Genomic DNA, 15,924 nt, shown 5'->3' with positions numbered 1-15,924 from the left:
AACAACGCACTAGAATAATCACCCAATCCCAATTTGTTACTATAGTCTAGAACATGTGGCCCATGTCCATCGTCCCATAGAAAGAGAAGGATGAAACCGGAAAATTGTTTAATGACCCTGAAGGAGAGATTTTTTTTTCTAAATACCCCTAATTTTTCTACCGTACCGTACCTTGATAGTCCACTTTTATTTCTTTAGTCCCTCCTCACCCCTTTTTTTTTCGAGATACGAATATTATACACTGAGGAAAATCGATGGTTTTTTGCACACAATTCTACTTCGAGTGAGGGAGAAGAGAGACTCAGAGAAAGGATGAGTAACGCATCACCTGCGCATTCTTCGGTGTCAGCGGCGACAAGTGGCGGCGGCGGCGGCGGAGGAGCCGCCGCTCCTCTGGCCTCTGAAGACATCTCTTCTTTACAGTTCCACACAGATCTCATCTCTGCTCAAGATCGCAAGGACGAGGCTCTTATCGGTAATTTTCCTTCCTTCCTTCCTTCTTCTTAGGGTTTCTTTTGTAGTCGATTTCTTCTGGATTGTGTTCTTCTTAGTGCGAATCCACATGACCATCTAATGGCTTGGACCTTAATTTGTAAAAAAAATTCAAGTTTTGATTTTGATTATTTGCTTGAATTTTAACATAATTAAGGATACTGATGAAAAAGTGGTTATTAATATGAGAATAATTGGTATGGAGACAAATGATCAAGCACATGGGCTATCAATTGATTGATAATCAATATTCTTATTATTGATTTTATTATTATTATCACATTTTTCTATTAAATCATGATTGGGTTCTCATTATAGGTAATTTTCTATTGTGATTAATTTGGTGTGGATCAGAATAGTCTTTTTTTTTAAATCCTTTTTTGGATCATCATTTTTTGTTTCCCTCAAATCAATTGGTAATGACTGGTTTGTTTGGGCATTGCAGTATTGAAAGCTGATCTGATGGCTGCACTTCAAAAGGAGGTGAAGTCCTTGGATGAAGATAACTGGAAGTTTGCTGGACCTCGCTCTCAAATTCACCTTATTTCAAGACCTGGTAAGTCTTCAACCCACTATAAATTCTTTCAATGAATTCTTTCATTTATTATTTCTATTGGCTTATAATAATTACATTTAAAATTACAAAAAAATATTTAAAAAATTATTAGTTTGATTGTTGAAAGGTAACAAAGCACACCATAATTCAAATAACCCATGTCCACAATGTGGTTGAACCTTGGTCTCAAACATTTAATGGAAAAGTAAATTCGGCGGATGTTGATATAGTTAGGGTTAATTGGCTTTTCTTTATCCTTGGGATGACGTTTTCATTTTGTCATTTGTGATGAACTAAATGGTTGAGTGAAGTTCTGATAATTTAACCAAGGTTTAGAGTTGATCCCATGACCTAGGTTCAAATCCCATTGAACCCACCTTCACCTCTATTAACCACTAATCCCTTGCTTGCTTAGCACAAAAAAAAAAATTTAAAAAAATTAATAGGGCTCTTCCTTGGATTGCATTTAGTTAGAGCATATGAATCACCTTGAAGTAGTTTTGAACATTTAAAACAATCATATGAAGCTCTTCCATTGGTAGGACATGTCAGTTAATATAATTGTTTGCAGAGATAGTTCCTTGGAGAGAAATTGGAAGAAGTACTTCAAACTTGTCTGTTTTGGGGAGAAAAATGTGAATTGAGCCATGAAGTAATTCAATATAACTTTTTCGCTCTTAGGAGAGACATTGTTGTTATTAGCCCTATTTCTCCTTGAACTGGCTTGCTTATCAAGTATGAGTGGACCTCATATACCCCGCATTAAACTGATCTATCTTTTAATCTTTTCAGTTTCTTGAATATTATATATCGATCGCATTGTGAACATATTGACAAAATAGTAACAATGACAAGAATTTGGGTTGGGTCAGCTGAATGAAGATTGGTTCTCCATTCAATTTTGTCTATACCCATGTCTTTTCTTTAATTCAAATTTGTTCTTATCCACTCTATCTCACACTTCACGTGCTTTATGGTCCTCCTCTCACTCTTTTAGAACCTTCCAACAGGGCTGTTATCATTTTTTGTGTGACCATATATGACTCTCAAGATTTAAAAGCTCGTATCTTGCCATTGTTTCAATTTTTACGAAAATCGAAACGAAATCAAGCGAATGCAAAATGTCTGAAGCATTTGGAACAATCCAAAAGATATACTTTAAATATTGCATTTTTTTAAATTTTTATTCTATTCCTTAAGGTTTAAAAAATAAAAGTTAGAATTAAAACCACATTTTTTTTTCATATCGATACACATTAGAAACTGTTCAACGCATTTTAAGACAAACATAGGCACCATGAAACATTGCATATGTAATGTCATACAAGTCTGTATTATTTGATTGACTGAATCTTAGAAGTGACAAAATATGTTTAATGGTTACGCATCGAGCATTCTAATCAATCAAATGCCAGTGCTAGATTTTTTGTGTACATACCGACATGTTTGGATATGTTTCACATTACAATGCCATACATTACAAGTTTCACAATGTTACGTTCCAGTGTCAAAAAACTGGAATGTTACGGCTTAAACATTCCAGAACAGAACAAAACATTGAACTGGACGACGTTAATGATTCCAAAGAAGAAATGCAAGGCACCCATCTAATGAAAAACAGTTAGGAAGTACTACTAATAGCATTGGGGGTGGGGTTCATCATTTGACAGGTCTTACCTAAGGCACCTCCTTGGTAAAGGCTTCCTTGTAGGACTACTAACTGCCATGTTCTTGGTAAAAAAATGTACTTGCTATCAATTAATTGTATCTTAGCTATTTATTATTACCTTCTTTTCTTACACATAGTGTAGTTACTCTAATTTTTGTCAATTCTTCATGTTTTTACCATTGAAAAGGAGATTTAGTGACTAACAAATTTTGAGTTCTCATGTGACATTAGAGGCACTACAATGCACTTCAACTCAAGATAATTTGTTTGACTCATAGGCATAGCTGTTATTACTATACAAAGGGGATTTAAGATTTAACATTCTACCTTATTTTAGTGTCACTGTTTGCTATTTGTTCTTTCGGTTTTATTTTTATTTTTACCTCCAATGATATTTTTTCATGGGTATTATTACTATACAAAGTGGATATTAGATTTAACATTCTATATATGCCTAGTCTGCCACACAGTGCATAACTCCTATGTCGTTTATTTTTTCTTTTACCTTTGATCATCTTTTTTCTCTCCCTTTTTCAGGTAGTCTTTTGCACAACAAAACGGAAACTAGTAAGGGAGAGCAGTTTAGTAAACTAAAATGACCGAGATTGTTTGAGGGGTAGTGTTTCATATCATCTTTGGAGAACAAAAATGTTTGGTTTATAGCTTAGTTGGTTTGGCACTTTGCAAAGTCCAACTTACCCATCAAAGAAAAAAATAAAAAATATTTGGTTTTCTTTTGCTGCTACTTGTATAGGCATAACCTGGATGATCTTAAGATTTATTAACATTTTTGCTCTTGTTGGACCAACTAATAACTGGCCAACCAAAAGCTCATGTTGATTGGGTCTTTCTTAATTCAAGCTATCCCTCTCTCTCCCAATAGATTGATCTTTTGGAGTAGTTGGTTGGTTAACATGGTACCAGAACGCTAGGGTCGTATGGGTTACGGGTTCGAATCTTTCCACACTTAATGGGTAAGGGGGGGCTGTTGAGTGTATATTTTCCTCCACTCTCGGGTGTGTCATACCCCAGTTGAGCCTCATGACCATCATATATTCATAGTTCTCCCCCTCTCTTGACAGATAGATCTTTTGGGGTAGTTGGTTAACATAGAAAGTTGGCATTTATTTTTATTGAATCCAGACCAGTGCAGTGCTGAAGGCAGTGTTGTAAGAAGTCGGTTTTAGCATTGTTCTTTGGGATCAGCTCATGTTTCTTCTTTACTTTCTAACCTCCACCAGGTTTTGGTGAAAATTAGAGATGCCTCCTGGGTTTTCAAACATATGATATATCATTGACTTTAAGTATTCCATGAGAGACCACTAGAAAATGGTTGAAGTGCTTAAATCTGCAACCTCTCCCAAAGACCCTTACTTTTTATTTTTTCCAAAAGCTTGTTTCTTTGACTTCAACTTCTTATTAAAAAAAACCTAAGATTTTTTTCTTCCAAAAAAGGCCATTGACTTAACTTTCCAGAGAAGGTTAAAAGGAGAGAACCTCAAGGTTGAAGATGACAATACATTTTTCTTTTTGAAAGAAAAAAAATGAAGAGAGCATTCAATATTTTACTCTTTAGTCTCTTTTGGAAAAACAAAGTTAAAGAGATGTGCCATCAATATTTGGGATTTCTCTCTCTCATCAAAATCCGTAGAGAATGCCCATCAGGGCGGGGGCCAAAGATAAGACGTAGAACAGGGGTGTTGTGAGTTTGAAACTGAGTATTTACAACTCCCCCTGAATAACCTGAAACACGTGGTTGTGGGATTCCCGTGGCCCCCAGGGAGTTATTGTCTCACCTTCGATCACAAAAACAAATAATAACAATAATAATAATCCGTAGAGTATCCCGAAAGTTCTTACTTGATTTCTAATGGGATGTACACCTTCATGATACATGTTGGCAAGTTAGCAAAATACAATGAAGGATGCGCTTTCATTATTTCCAAGAGCAAAAAAATAAATTGTATTTTTATTTAATTTTATTTTTAGTTAAGTAGTGCATGTAAAACTAGACTAATTGGACTTGGAATAAGAAGAATAATAATAATAATAATCTTACTCAACAACTAAATGCAGGAGAATTATATTTAAACACGAAAGGGTGGTTTAGAAGCTCTGAAACGGTCCCTCTTTTCTTCCAATCTTTTTCAAGACATCGATGCACAAAGCTCTGAAATTCAGGAGACAAGTTCTCTAACATTAGAGGTGGCTCACCAAAGCATATAGCATACATTAGGCTCGCCCAATCGGGTTTTTGACTCGGGGAAATTAGAGGAAAATAACCCAAATGGCACTCCAACAATACCACACCGAGTGCCCATACATCGCCCGCAAATCCGTTGTATTGATCCATGATCCACTTATCAGGATCAAATCGTTCTGGACTCATGTATGCACAAGTACCTACATATGAGTCATGTATATCGAGTGTCTCAACCACAAACCTACTCACCCCAAAGTCTGCAATCTTCACTTCTCCTCGGCCATTGATCAATAAATTGGACGGTTTAATGTCTCTATGCACAATGTGGATGCCATGAAGGTACTTTAGCCCTTCCAAAACCCGTCTTGCCACAACCGAGATGCTTTCCTCAGAAAGTCGATGATGTACCATTAGTATTTCGTGCAACGACCCAGCTTCCATGTACTCCATCATGAAATATAAATCTCCATTTTCTGAATCGGAACCACCACTAACGAACACCCCGTGACACTTTACAATGAATTGCGAGTCAACTCGTTCAAATATCTCAGCTTCTAGGATTGCTTGTTGTTGAATTTCAATGGAATCTAACTCGAATTTAATGACTTTAAGGGCGTAAATTGCAGAATTCCGACGATGACGAACCTTGTAGACTGTGCCACCATTGCCATGTCCTATGACTTCTAGCTTCTCCAGGTCAGAGAGATTCTCCACACCAGGCGAGTCAGGCCCAGACGGTAATGGTAACGGAAACGGATTCCGTTGACGGAATTCTAATTCAGGATTTGGAGGGGGTAAGGGAAGCTTTAGAGCTTCCTGATGCCTTCTTTCTCTCACTAAAACCATTGTCTTTCTCTCTCTACTAATTTTTTTTTGGGTTCGTTTTTGTAAATTTACGAACTGGTAGAAGTACCAACTACGTAGATATATATATGTATATACACATAAGGTGTAGAATCCAAACGTATTTAATAGGATCGCACGTGGCTGTTTTGAAATGTAGGATCCGAGGTTATGGGGCAGGTGAGTTTTTGTGGTGACTTGCAAATATTTAACTGACACGTGTCCTAGGGTAGTGGTGTATTCCGTTTGTGGCTAGTGGTGAATTTGTTTTGCGGTTTTATTTATCGGCGTTTATGATAAACGTGGTTTTTTTTATTATTATAAGTTCGGTTCTGTTACAAAAAAAAATATGAATTAAATTAAAAATAAATAAAATATAAACTGTGTTACAATATTTAAAATTATAATTGGAGGAGAGTTGAGTTGTTTCATGGCGGCAGGATGAGTAGCTCGGCTATTTCGGATCTTTGCAACAGTTTTAGTTCCGTTACAATCTGGGAAACCACTTGATTAACTTCTCCACTTCAACCAGTTTGGATACCTTGCAACATAACTTTTTTACTTTTGAAGTTGAAAACTTGAAATTTTGTTTGGATTAATTTTCTAAAAAAAATCTTACATTTTTTTTTTTATTAAAAAAAAAATTTACTTTTTAAGAATTACTTTCTACTTTGTATCCAAACTGGGTACACATTCAGTCGTTTAATATGTGTGCGATCATAACTATAGAAAGGTGAGTATTTTCTTTGTTTAACTTCAAATTACTGACATTAAAAGGGTTGGGCTCTAGGGTTGTCAATGTGGGTAGCCATTTTGTAATGGTAGGAAAACCACAATTCATTTATGATTTTAAAAAATGACATTAAAACAATTCCCATACCAGCGGTATCTGTCAGAATCTTCTAATCGGTTCTGGTTCTGGTTCCTATAGGTTCAATTCCCATACCCACGGTATCTGTCAGAATCTAATTGGTTCCCATACCTGCAGTATCAGTCAGAATCAGAATCTAAGCGGTTCTGGTTCCTATAGGTTCAATAATTAGATTACCTCTTTTAAATATTTAATGGCCATGGTTCAAAAGTGTCGTTTAAAAAATATTTTGGTTACAAAAAAGGACACAATGTTGACTCCAAAACATTGAATTTTCAATCATATGTATCAAAATGGTCAAAATATTTTAGTCGAAATCAATTTGATTGTCTACTAACCAAAACATTACCTCGAGATAAGATTTTAAACCTTGTATGGCTTCATTTCAAACTGTCTCTTGATCAATTGATTTATAGTCTCTGTTGCAGTGGTAAGAAGTAGAGTTTTCCACCTCGACATCTTCATGCTCCCAGCATTGGATGTAGGCATGCCGATGACGAAACTGTCCACTCAGTCACACCTGATGGACAGTTTGGATTGGCCATGTCAGCTCTTCACATGAAGAAAAGAAAACCCTGCACACATTGAAGGTTTCTTGAAGTGGTGTAAGACAGACCCCCCATTTTTTTTCTTCCTGGAAATGCACTTGTTCCATAAAAAAAACCTAGAACAGAACATCAATCTGTACAAGGATCATCTCATTATATATATAGAACACACAAATTAGTAGCTTTTACACCTCTATATGCTTGTTTCATTCATTTACCTTGCAAAGCTGGATCAAAAGAAAAAAAACAATAAGGCTACACTAAAACATAATCCCTGCCCCACTCCGTCAAAAGGTATTCTATATATAGCTGCTCATCTGATTATCAACACAAGAGGATTGTGATGATGTCGATGGTAATTATAATAAAGGGTATTAAGATTTTACCTCGAAAGGGTTAGAAAACAGAGATCACCCTCCTGTGGTTTCCGAGGTAAGGAGCCCCATCTGATCTGTGATCAGGTCCATATGCTGAGCCTTGTCCCATACGTTCTCCCTCCCCAGCTGCACCTCCTTCACAACATGTTCCGGTGTGCTCAAGCCAATCTCATCTGCATTATCTTCAGTGAGATCACTAGGTGTTAGAAATTGTTCCCAGAAATCATCATTTATGCCTGGGAGCTTGATCCCATCGACCCAGCTATCCATCTGAGACTCGGGTGAGAACTTGTCATTTTCCAGTTGTAGAGACGTGGGATCCATGTACCCACCATTTCCTGTATCGGGACCCAAAACATCAATGCCAGGAATGCCAACGACATTGCTTTCTGGGACCATTCCTTGTATTTGAGTGAAGTCGGGCATAACTATGTCAGACTGACAATGAGTAGCGATGGGCTCCTCTTGCACTCCAGCCAGCACGCTCATATCAGGTAAGTGGGCTGTTGTAACCATGTCTGTTACTACACCAGGACAAGATTGTATCTCTGATATGGCAGCCGAAGGGCAAATTGCCGAAAAACCAGACGATACTGGTAAATATGAAATCCCGGAAGGTGGTGGAACCTCTGAAAGTGTCACACCAGAGACCAGACTTGAAGAGATCTCACTCGAAGGTGAGGGAACATTGTTCATCAAGAAATTATCATTGTTGGTGCCAGTTTCTAGCCTTGGAGGAGTATCGATTTTTAGTATTTGCCTAAGCATTGCTTTCGCCGCCTGATTCATCAACGGCTGGTACTTAACTATCTGTCCATCAGGAGCGGAGGCGTGTTCCTTCTCTGAAATATCTTCATGTTTAGGGAGTCTTCGTTTCTTGTTTACTCCAACTATGCGTCTGTTACTCTCGTTTTGCTGTTGCACCAACTGTGCTAAGAACCCGGGACTCTGCATAGCCTTTGCCAGGAATGACATCATCTGTTGTTGCCTTTGCTCCATACCTTGAAGACGTTGGCCCAAGGTTTGCAACTGATGATCGGTTGACTGCTGTTGCTGTCTCAGCCTAACAAGTTCCTGCATTAGCACATTCTTGTCCCTTTTGAGTCTCTCTATCTCTTCCTCAAGCCCAAATTTCCCCACCTCGACACATGCACCAACTGATGTACTCTGTCCATGAGGTTGCTGCTGTTGATGGCCATGCATACCGGTGGATTTTCGCCTATTAATGGTTTTCAACAAGTGCTTTTGACCTCTTAGGAACCCCTCGTTTGCAAATTCCCAGCGATCAGGATCAACCTTCCTGAAACCCTGCTCATTCATAGACAAAACAGGAATAGTTTAAGCATATTAAATAAATGCAATATTTGCACGCAGGACGTGCACGCATCCATACCCACAAACACAATCATCAACAAAGGCCGAAAGACACTTTAGAATGCCAGATTCAGTTTCAAATCAAAACTTGCATTACATTGAAAATGTGATATATAGTAAGATTTTTGTATCAATCCAACCATCCAATCCAAAGAGAAAAGAACCAGTTTAGAAGAAGAAGAAAAAAGTGCACCTAGATGTTACAGGAGGGGAAATCACACACAAGGCCATCAACAAGAAAACTATACAACATTACACTTCCTTGTCTCCATCCCTTATTTCCATCATTATATGAAATGTATTTCCCTTTCTATAATCTTCTTTATTTATTTTTTTAATAACCAAGATAAACTTCTTTATTATTGAATAAAAATTAGATGGCCTATCCAAAAAGAATGAAAGAAAGAAAGGAATAAACTGACCTTTAATTCTTAAGAGAAAGGCATGCAAACGAACTGTTTCTCGTATAAATTTTTATAGAAACAGGAGAGAAATTTTATGACCTTGATCCTTTCGCAGGCCATATCATTCTAGGACAAAGTATCTTTGTTGGAGCTAAGAATAAACAAATCAGGAAAGGCTTCACAATTTTTGTTACGATTCTCCTTATACTCATTGGATTCTCCTTAATACTCATGCTTAGCCAATTGATATGGTGCTGAAGTGTTCTTATTGATCAGAAAGGAAAAGAAAAAGGTAAAAACAAAAAACATGGTGCCTTGCGTGCGCATGAGCTAGTTAGTAAAATAATACTAAATAATTATTTTTTTAGAGCTACTATCGGCACCCCAACTTTTGCTTATTACACCCCAACTTCTTATATTATTAATCACATCCCAATGAAAGATTAAAACACACACTTCAAACATTACAACGGTTTGAATCAAATTATAATCTCAACATTATAACACTCATTCAAACAATAAGTAGTTGTTTACAGTTATGATTAAGCTCATAAAAAAATTCTAAATCCAAAAAAAATAGAAATTTAGCAAACAATAAAAAAAAAAAAATAGATAACTTCTATTGGCAACCCAACTTTTACTTATTCATAACCATTCACTTATTTTCTTTATTTTTAATTAGGGTGTAACAAGTAAAAGTTGGGGTGCCAATAGCAGCTCTCTTATTTTTTAGCAGTAAAAGAGTATTTATTAATTACGAAAAGGAAGCCAACAAATACAGACTCTCTTGTGAAAAAGCTGATATCAAAGCTAATACCAAGTAAACCGTCCCATGTAAAAAAGAAAATTCATCAAATCAAAATCCCTTAATGTCTGAACTGCAATGACCACCAATGAAAAAAAGAGTTTTATCCTCATATCAAAGGCTTCAAATCTCTCCTCCTTTTGGTCAAAGACTTCAGCCTTCTTCTCTTTCCAGATAGCCAAATCAAAAGGTTGGAGTCAAAATGAGGCAAATGATATTCAAGTAAAGGCAAAGGCAATGGGTGAGAAAACGACGCACAGTGTTTAATGAAACCTTGCACGTGAAACATTTACTCAGAATAGCAAAGTCTCCATACAAAGAATCTTTCCAACATCTCCATCCACACTTTTGAAATATGTTCTGCCAGGAATGACTGAAGTTCTTTCCCTGAGATCTCTTAAAAGGACTTGACTGAAATCCCCTGGTAAGAGATCACTTCCAAATTCTATTGCCTTGGTTTTCGGATGGCATAAATTATATATCCTCTGACAAAGGACTTTTAGTGTTCGATCTCCCAACTGTTGAGATTCCTTTTAAAGGCAAGATTCCAAGAAATTATGGACTCATCTAGCCTTACACATTGATTAATAAATAAGAGTCCTTTTACCTTAAAAGAGAATACATCAACAGAAATTCCAATTCAATGAGTATGCGTTACATCACACATCCTCCCATAACCTAACCAAAGATTGGGACACTACTTCAAACCAGGTTCCATTTTTCAATAAGATGAGATGATTTAGATGGTATCAAATTTGTACCAAATGAAAAGTTAGGAGTTGTAGGAAACCATTACTTGCTTTCGCATCCCAAGCACCTATCTTCTTGAACTCTCTCTCAGCTCACCATGTATCCACACAGTGGAATTGTTTGCAATTCTCCTCATCCTCAAAAGAAAATATATAGCCTTCACTGACATCGGAATGGAAAAATTGAAAGAAAATAGTGTTTTTTTTTTTTTTTTTTTTTTGGGGGGGGGGGGGGGGGGGTTGAGAGAATACCCCTTAATCAACACCAACGAGCCCCCTTTTGAGATATCAGCCCTTATAAGAAGCAAATCTAGTATCAATAGTTTTATAACTTGGTACAAATAGATGTATAATCCTAGCAAGTCTCAACAAACAAGAATGTTTAGCCCACAACTAAAGGTGAGAAATAACAAGGCCGATTCCTTGGGCTTAGACCCATAGCTCAGTTGGTTTGAAACATTGCAAAGCAACTTTGAGGTCGTGGGTTCATGTCCAGCCTACCCATCCAAAAAAAACAAGGTTATTCCTTCCAATCCCTTGATTTAACTTTTCCTCCACAGCTCTACTAACCATTCAGCTCAATGGTTTCATTGCTATTATGAATAGATGGGAGACTATGGAAACCCCTTGAGATCTTGGAAAACCTAAATGGACAGCCACTAACCAAAAAAGAGAATGAAGTTGTTGAAACACATACCCATTTCTGACATTGATCCCATAGTCCAACCAGTAATCAAGAAAGAACCAACCAACATGATCATAATTTTTGTTCAAACCCAATTTACACAAAATGTCAGGAACCACTTGACAAACGAATCAATGTACTTGTTCGCTACTAAAACCCCCTCAACAACATGCCTTCAATAAAGCCTCTCAAGACTGAGATATTAATGTAAGCGTTTGTATTGAGCTCCATCGATAATATTTCTCTATGCTGACAAAGCCCCTTTGGAATGAGAACTCTATGCTAGCACCTCTTTCAACAAATAACCAATACCTTAGAGATGATTTTGTGGACTCTTCCCACAAGGCTTATGGATATGAAATCTTGCAAGCTCCCCGCTCTCAAGTGCCATCTTCTTAAGAATAAGGATGATAAAGAGGACCTATTGGAATTATTTGACCAAGTTCCAAAATTCTTCCCCCAATACATGCAAATATCTTCAGAAAGATAACTGGGAATTCATCTAGCATAGGCAGTACTCTTTTTTTTTTATCAGTAAAATTTATTAATGAAGGCACATGGAGGACAAGTTGATCAACCATCACCACTAAAAGAACATGACCCAAAGGCTCAACAAAACAAGCTCGACCTCACATATCTCATCTTATGTTACAAACCCAATCCCATCTCCCAGCAAAATCTTCAAAGAGAGCCGCCCTAAAATTCTTGAAGATTCTAGACCAATATAAAAGAAGACCTAGAATTACAAGAACAATATCCTGACGTAGTGACGAGTGCCCCTAAAAAATGTATTCATTCCTTCTCTTTCCAAATCCCCCCAACAAACTGCAAAAGGTATAAACTCTAGATATAACCCTTTTAGGGTCAGAAAAAACCACCCCCAGATTAGACCATCCTTCAAACAAAGACCTCGACGAGCAAGGAAAGCAGCCACAACCTAGAATAACCTCATAAATGAGACCAATTGTCCCTAGCCATCCTACAATCAACGAAGATATAATCCACTGATTCACCATCTTCTTTACACATAAAGCAAAAATTAGAGGCAATGAAACCCTAACAAATAACCTAATCCATTGTAAGAATCCTTACCCAAAAATTCATCCAAATGAAAAAAGAGATCTTAAAGGGAACTCTTGGACCCCAAAATTGCCAAAGTTGGGAAAGAACTAGATGAACAGTAGGATAAAGCCTGGTAAAACAATCTGGTAGAGAACCTCACATCTACATAAATCATCCTTCTCGGGGCAAAGACAAGAAGGAGAAAGAGACATGAAAAGCCTTCCAACTGACTAGGACTCTCAATCATTAAAAGTTCTAAAATTCAGATCCCACAAAATTTTCAAGCCCAATCTAACAATGCAGCCTGCAACAAGCTTAGACTTCCTACTAGAAAGGTTAAAAAAGATTGGGAGTTGGTCCTTTAGAGGCAATGATCTGCATCACTTGTCTTCCCAAAACCAAATACGTTTTTCTTTACCAACCTTGAACCCTATTCTTTCCCAAAACCCTGGCATCACCTTAAAAACTCCATTCCAAACTGGAAACTCAAATGGAGTATGATTCCCTACACATTCCGACCTAGCTCAAATTTCTCATATTTTGCTGAAATGATAGACCTCCAGAAACTACTTTCCAAGCACAGGCAGTAATACCATCCCCACCAAAATCTTTCACTACTTTCTGCACTATTTTTCCCATCAATCTCTCCAACCACACGATAAGATGATCAGTTAGCAGATTAAAAACAAGCCCATCAAGAGTAGGTTTGAAGTTGTACAGCTATGTGTAGCTACCTACTTGTACTCCATCTCTATTAATTCTTCCTCTTCCTTCACCCTATTTGTGTCAATAAGAGGTTGGAAATATTGTAGCCTCATCTTTTAGCATTGACTCCCAACAGATTTCATCCCATTTTTCCATCTAGGAAATCATCATTGTTCTTTGGCATTTCATAAAAATAAAATAAAAAATTAAAATGTTAAAGCTACATTAGTTTTGCAAATATATGGATCTATGATGTACTTATAAAGGATATATATATATATTTTTTATTTTCCTTCAAAAAAAAAAAGCCAAAGATGGGGAGACCCCATTTATAGGGTCCTAGGTCAATTTGGCGACGAAAACCATTGATTTAGCTGAATTTTAACTACTTCAATGATATAATCTTAGTAATTAATTGTAAAAGGTTTCTTTTTCGATACTTACACTAATATGAGTGAAAAACTATTCATCTTGCATATGTTACCCCAAATTGTTGCTTCTTTTCTTCTTCTTCTTCTTCTTCTTTTTTTTTCCTTTTTTTTTCTTTTTTTGCCATATAAATGAGATCTGATATCATATTTTTTCAATTATTTGTGAAATATTATATCACAACAATATTTATAAATTATTAATAGTTACTTTCAATGTTTTGGCAATTATCACAAATTTTCAAAGCTAGTGACTTGTAAAAAAATAAAAATAAAAATCCATGTCAAAATAAACTTCTTCAAAATTAATACTTATTTTAACTGAACAATGTTTAAAACGTATCCGAAGTACAATACCTTACCACTGTAAGTATGAACTACAACAGCCTAAAGACAAACTATATAACTTGGATCAAGCAATTCTTATTCACAAGAAAGAGGATGATGTCCTAACTTCAGAAACCATGTCACTAGTTTATTATAATTTCTTCTTCCTTTTCAAAGAATCCATTTCAACACAACTCATTAACCCCCAATTGACTAAAATATGATCGATTGGTCCTTTCTTCTCCCCCCCCCCCCCCCCCCACACACACCCAAACAAAAATAAATAAATAAATAAAAATTCAAATCCAAATCAAGCCTCCATCTCCAATCCTAGTTTTCTTTTTTTGATGTCCAGTCTCAAAAGCTAACAATTCACGCTTGTTTTCATAAATACAACAAGAAATTACAGACCTAACTACAAATCAGAAAACGCAACAAAATTCTAATTAAAAAAAGGAAGAAAGTCATACGTAAGTGTTTAACTGCCTGACGAAGCTAGAGAAGTTACTGTGCTTGAAATATTTGGGTAAAAGATCTCTCGCGAACTCTGGATGATTCCAAACAACGAAGCTGTTGTTGTTAGGGCTCCAAGACACAACCGAATTCGTCGAAGGATCATCCACCATGTCGTAGGTCTTGCTAAGGAACGGTGGCGGACTATTCGAGTTCAGATGCGAATTAGCGCTCGTTGTGCTTCCATGAACTCCATCCATTTTATCTCCAAAAATCAATGAAACACAAGCATCAACAAAAGATCTGATTGTTCGAAATTTCACTGATATTAGGGTTTTAACGAGGTTTAAACGCCGCCATTACTACATCAACAAGAGCTAAAGAGAGAGGAAGATTAGGGTTTTAGTGGAAGAGAGAGATGCAGGAGAAATGTTTGTTACTGGTTGAATGTAAGAGATAACGGAGGAGAAAACGGAGAAAACGGAAAATTGCTTATAAGGTCTTAAAGCGTGACGCCGTATAATTTTGTACGATGTGAACCAATCTAATTGCCCTTAAAAGTTTCTAAAATATCGGAAATACCCTTCTTCTTTAAATATCTTTCTATATTATTGGACCGTCTATAGTCATGAATCATGGGCCACGGGGTAAGACTCCTCCAACGTGGACAAACCAGCTCCATGTTTCAGATAAGGACACGCGTCGTTTTAACAATTTTAGATCGCTGCTTTACAAGGGGATCATGAGTATCCCATGACCCCATGGACAAGAAATTGTGTCACGTGGTTTTTGGATTTGGGCTCGAACTTTTGGGCTGGCTTTTCATGGACCTAACACCAAAAATTGGCAGTTGATCATTTACTGGCAATGATATTATGAAAGTCAGGTTAGCATTTTTCTTATCAGGTTTCTCCTTTTGTTAGAAATGCTTTTACAAAAAGGCCATTACAATAAATGCTTGAGCACCAAATGCAATAGATATTTTTAGACAAAAAGACCATTAAGATTTTTAAAATTGACAAAAATGTCATTTTACAAATGAATCGTGCTGGGGTGACACAGGATTTACTGTGATTCTCACAATTCTGACTTGAACTTGCATATATAATCGGAGATGGTTCTTACTCGTATCACAAGGAAATACTTTTTATGATTATTATTATGTGCACATTCCACGTCAAACTTGTGATAATCACAGTAAATACTTTTTATCATTTCAGAATTTCCTTTACAAATTATCAAAATACCCATTTATTTCTGGCACTCAAAAGTGAAATGATAGATGCATTTATAGTAATTTTTTGGAAAACCAAAGTTTTGGGTACGCTAACATCCTTATGAGCCATTGAAGGTTAGTATTCTCTTATAAAAGT

At 36.5% G+C, this 15,924-nt stretch overlaps 3 protein-coding genes across 5 annotated transcripts; 1 reads left to right on the top strand and 2 right to left on the bottom strand.

The window, feature by feature from the left end:
• The first annotated feature begins 105 nt into the window (after positions 1–105).
• On the top strand, positions 106–3,581 carry SAMBA (valine-tRNA ligase). The gene is made up of 3 exons (XM_086437252.1): positions 106–475; positions 938–1,048; positions 3,255–3,581. Exons 1-3 carry the CDS (start codon positions 313–315, stop codon positions 3,314–3,316), a joined length of 336 nt encoding a protein of 111 aa, XP_086293378.1. The 5' UTR covers positions 106–312; the 3' UTR covers positions 3,317–3,581.
• A 1,016-nt stretch (positions 3,582–4,597) lies between these two features.
• On the bottom strand, positions 4,598–6,817 carry MKK10 (MAP kinase kinase 10). The gene has a single exon (XM_086437222.1). It carries the CDS (start codon positions 5,764–5,766, stop codon positions 4,777–4,779), a length of 990 nt encoding a protein of 329 aa, XP_086293348.1. The 5' UTR covers positions 5,767–6,817; the 3' UTR covers positions 4,598–4,776.
• A 191-nt stretch (positions 6,818–7,008) lies between these two features.
• Positions 7,009–15,038, bottom strand: HSFA1D (heat shock transcription factor A1D). 3 transcript variants are annotated; one of them, XM_086437221.1, is made up of 3 exons: positions 14,569–15,038; positions 7,569–8,867; positions 7,009–7,154 (listed from the first exon to the last, which is right to left on the bottom strand). In XM_086437221.1, exons 1-2 carry the CDS (start codon positions 14,809–14,811, stop codon positions 7,593–7,595), a joined length of 1,518 nt encoding a protein of 505 aa, XP_086293347.1. In that variant the 5' UTR covers positions 14,812–15,038; the 3' UTR covers positions 7,009–7,154; positions 7,569–7,592. The 3 variants fall into 3 exon arrangements, with proteins under 3 accessions (XP_086293347.1, XP_086293346.1, XP_086293345.1); XM_086437220.1 differs by having other exon boundaries at positions 7,071–7,209; XM_086437219.1 differs by lacking the exon at positions 7,009–7,154 and having other exon boundaries at positions 7,318–8,867; positions 14,569–15,037.
• Positions 15,039–15,924: the final 886 nt, after the last annotated feature.

The sequence above is a fragment of the Akebia trifoliata genome, chromosome 3 (assembly GCF_017979445.1).
Source record: "Akebia trifoliata isolate Shusen 1 chromosome 3, ASM1797944v1, whole genome shotgun sequence".
NCBI classification, from domain to species: Eukaryota; Viridiplantae; Streptophyta; class Magnoliopsida; order Ranunculales; family Lardizabalaceae; genus Akebia; species Akebia trifoliata.
Note: the sequence above shows the minus strand (reverse complement) of the source record. Positions and strands in the feature narration are given on the sequence as shown.